The 4,480-nt window shown below is 39.3% G+C and overlaps 1 protein-coding gene across 1 annotated transcript; it reads right to left on the bottom strand.

Moving 5' to 3' along the window:
- Positions 1–3,089: 3,089 nt before the first annotated feature.
- LOC140860552 (uncharacterized) lies at positions 3,090–4,115 on the bottom strand. Its single transcript, XM_073263556.1, has one exon. It carries the CDS (start codon positions 4,113–4,115, stop codon positions 3,090–3,092), a length of 1,026 nt encoding a protein of 341 aa, XP_073119657.1.
- Between the last annotated feature and the right edge of the window lie 365 nt (positions 4,116–4,480).

Below are 4,480 nucleotides of genomic sequence, written 5' to 3'. Positions count from 1 at the left end.
CTGGAATATTGTATTGTGCGCGCGCGACAAAGTTTCTCGCGCGCGCGCGTTTCTCGGCGTAAGTCCCTCTGGACTTACCTTCTAAGCGCGCGCGAGGCATGATCTCTCCCGCGCGCGCGTGGTCTTGGCCGCCACTGAATTTTTCTTGGGCGCACGCGCGAGCTACATGCTCGCGCGCGCGCCTATTCCCTCAACGGATTATTACCTCACTCATGTATTCTCATTATTTTGGTGATGAATGTTTTACGTACGTGGGTTTATAAATTAATAGATCTTTATATTGTTTTTCTTTAATTGCAAACAATGTTAACAATGTGTCACGTAAGTAAATACTTATGTATTCAATGAATACGTCAACATATATGAGATGTTGAATACATAAATAATTAGATACAAGCCTTCAACGGATTTATACTATAATGACTCATTCACTATTTGCCTGATTGAGGTCGTCGCTACTTTCATGCAGATCTTCGCTCTCATCTGTGCTTCTGGTGTCAATATCATCGTCAAACTCAACGGTGACGTCGACTAGGTTATCCATATTCAAAAGAAATTGTGTTTCAACTTCATGGACTTCACTTTCTTGAATTTGAAAAGCACTCGATGCGTCGTTCTGTACATTATCTCCATTTGTGAGTTCTGCAACATATGCTCTCTGTCTCAAACCGCTCACATATAACCAAGCAGACGGGGTCCTCCTTGATGTTGGATAGGGCAGGAAAACAACCTGTGAAGCTTGTGTAGCTAATACAAAGGGTTCGTTGGTCGGAAGATGTCGTGTTCGGTTTACCTCAACTATTTTGTACTTATCATGAATGCGCGTACCTAGCCTAGGATGTGGATTGTACCAACAACATTTAAAAATTATTGTTTGCTTTAGAGGAAGGCCCGGATATTCCAACTCGATAATCTCTTCAATGAAGCCATAATATTCAGTTTCAACACCAACACTAGAATGACCACGAACTTGAACGCCTGAATTATCTGTTGCTTTGTACGTTGTGTCATGAATAGTGTAGAATTTAAAACTATTGATACAATAACCTCTGTATGTATTCACTTTTCGCATTGGTCCCTGCGCCACTTGTTTAATAAGTTGTGATACAATCTCTTCTTGTTCTTCGATAGCCTGCGATAACAATACAATATATTCAATAAAACCTCAATGGTGGTAGTAGCGAGTTTTAAATTGGATATGTTAAAATACAGTTTAATCTTACGTACATGTATGTAAGATTTAAACCAACCGAATACGTGTGACTGAACGTTGGAGTCTAAATCTTGATGAATTATCCCAGGAATCGATGCACGCATATGGTCCTCGTAAATGCTTATTTAATACCAAACAAAGGAACTAAAAATTTTTAGAGAAAATAAATGTATACTTTCTTAGATGATGTTAATTGCAAGCATGACATTAATACATACCTCACGTAGGGCTTCAGTTCGGGACAATTCAACAAAACATATGTCGCTACAACATCATAATCCTCGTTTGTCAACCATCTGGGTCTTTTACTACCGATATTCTTACCACGAACCTTGAATATGGAAAAAATCTCTAATCCATTTTCGTTGAACAAGTTATCATGTTGCAGTATTGGATTCCGCTGTCTTGTTCGTATCGAGTCACCAAAGTAATGTTCACAAAATATAGATGCTTCTCTAACCAAATAGGCATTGCATATGGATCCCTCAACACGTGCCTTATTACGTACCGTCTTCTTCAAACTTCGCAAATATCTTTCGAAAGGATACATCCACCTAAATTGTACTGGACCAGCAATGCGAGCTTCGTGTGGTATATGGACGCATAGATGTTCCATATAGTCGAAAAAACTTGGTGGAAATATCTTCTCCAACTTACATAGAATTAATGGTATTTGCTCGTTCAAGCGCATCATGTTACTATTTTTAATGTTACGCGCAGTTAGGTCTGAGAAAAAAAGGCTTAACTCGGTCAATGCTTCCCAAACTTCCTTGGGTAACAACTCCTTGAATTCAACAGGTATGAGTCGTTGCATGAATACGTGACAGTCGTGACTCTTCATACCGAACATCCGCAATTTGTTCATGTCCACGCACCTAGACATGTTCGACGCATAACCGTCCGAAAAACGGACATCCTTAAGCCATCTACAAAGTACCTCCTTTCCACCACGATCCAGAGTGTATCCGGCCTTAGGATGTCTACTTGTAGTCGCATCAGGATGTAACTCAGGTCTAATACGCATTTCAACGAGATCAGCCCTTGACTTTGCATTGTCTTTCGTACGCCCAGGAACATTCATATCTGTGTTGAAAACATTGTCAAAAACATTCTTCTCGACATGCATCACATCCAAATTGTGTCTTATCATATTTGTATGCCAGTACGGTAACTCCCATAGAATACTACGCCTTCTCCAACCACATTTTGCGAACTTACATATATCTCTATTTCTATTCTCTGCGTCAACATCGTAGGACGGTAGAAAACCATAATTATCTAACTCGTTAATCAATTCGGTACCTGTCCTAATGGAAGGAGCTGGATGGTGAACACTTCTTCCACGTATGAACATGTTTTTCTTGCGCCGTAGTGGGTGATCAGAAGGCAAAAACTTCCTGTGGTTGTCGAACCATGAATTCTTTCCACTGTGAACCAATGTAAATGCTTCCGAATCAGACATGCAGTGAGGACATGCTTGTTTCCCAGCTGTGCTCCATCCTGAAAGCATCGCGTACGCTGGAAAATCACTTACGGTCCACATCAAAGCTGCTTTCATAGTAAAGTTAGACTGCGAGTGTATGTCGTATGTGGCAGCACCATCGTACCAAAGTTTTTGAAGCTCGGCGATCAATGGTTGCAAGAAAACATCAAGCTTATCCGTTGGGTTACTCGGTCCAGGTGCGATGACATAAAGAAACATTACCTCGTCTTTCATACACATCCAGGGTGGCAGATTATATGGGGTGACAATGACAGGCCACGTTGAGTATTGTTGTCCGGTTTGACCAAATGGTTGGAACCCATCTGTTGAAATTCCTAACCTGACATTCCGGATTTCATCCGCAAACCCCGGGTGGTTTTCATCAAAATGACGTCATGCCGGAGAATCTGATGGGTGTGTCATTGTGTCCCCATCGAAATAGTGATCGTGATGCCATCGCATATGTGAAGCAGTCGCGGTAGATGCATATAACCGTTGGAGACGAGGAGTGATAGGAAAATAGTACATCCTCTTGTATGGAGTTTGTTTACTACGATTATGGTTTCCCCGCCGACGATCAGGTTTGTAACGAGGATGTTCACATATCTTACATTCAGTTAAATCGGAATCTGTACCCCAGTAAATCATGCAATTATTTTTACATGAATCAATTTTCTCGACGGGAAGACCTAGATCTTTGATAAATTTCTTCGTCGAATTGAAACTGGAAGGCATGTGGTTTTCCGCAGGACATAACTCTGACATTAGTTTGCACATGTCGTCGAAGTTTCGTTCGGACATATTGTGCTCTTGCTTCATCTTTAATAACCTTGCAAGTACAGACAACAAAGAGTGGCCGTGCGGATTTCCTTCCCAGATTGCTTTCTCCGATGATTTTATGAGGTCATATAGACCTTTGATGTAGGTGTTCGGTATTTCTACATGCGCGCTATTGGGGTCTACATATTGCGAACCTTCTCCATGATAATGTAATGGTATTTCAAAACCTAGATCATTGGGAGTATTGAAGAAATTTGCTTCATCGTAAATATTAAAACTGTTAGTCAAATGTATGTGCTCAGTCCCCGTACTCCGGTTAGGAGCCCTCGAAGAAGATGGAACATCTTGATTTGTATTTGGAAAATTTGGACGAATATAAACTTCTCCGTGTAGATGCCAATTGTGATAGTTCGGTACAAAACCATTTCGGCCTAAGTGAACTTTCACTGTGACCGGATCTAAGAACACCTTGTTCTGGCACTTTTTGTCGTTACAAGGACACCGTATTTTACCCGATGATAAACATTCAGCATGTGTAAGAGCAAAGACTATGAAATCTTCTACACCATTAATATAATCATCATTAACATATCCGTTATCAAATCTACGATACATCCACTGTCTGTTAGTGTTATCCATGTTCTGCTACAAAAAAAAAATAAAGAAGAATTTAAATACTTAAAGGATTATTTATATTTAATATTTTGCATATATATGCTCTATATAAATATGTATAGAAAAATATTTTCATAATTGGTAGCAATATATACACGGTTAAAGCAATTATCATTTAGAATATTTATATATGACATATTTCAGATAGATATAATTTAATATATCATTACAATCCATATACACAAAGGATAAGTTAGAAACAAAGAAATCACCAAAATGGGGAAAATCAAATATATCAATAATTAAATGAACAACAAGATCCAACTTTATACTTACTTACAGGGTTCAGTAATTTGCAATAAGCTTAATGCATAAATCTTCGATGGACA

The sequence above is a fragment of the Henckelia pumila genome, chromosome 4 (genome assembly GCF_033568475.1).
Source record: "Henckelia pumila isolate YLH828 chromosome 4, ASM3356847v2, whole genome shotgun sequence".
NCBI classification, from domain to species: domain Eukaryota; kingdom Viridiplantae; phylum Streptophyta; class Magnoliopsida; order Lamiales; family Gesneriaceae; genus Henckelia; species Henckelia pumila.
Note: the sequence above shows the minus strand (reverse complement) of the source record. Positions and strands in the feature narration are given on the sequence as shown.

Bases quoted from the DNA above. Each gene is read 5' to 3' on its own strand.
- LOC140860552 (XM_073263556.1), bottom strand. From the start codon at position 4,115: ATGGATAACACTAACAGACAGTGGATGTATCGTAGATTTGATAACGGA.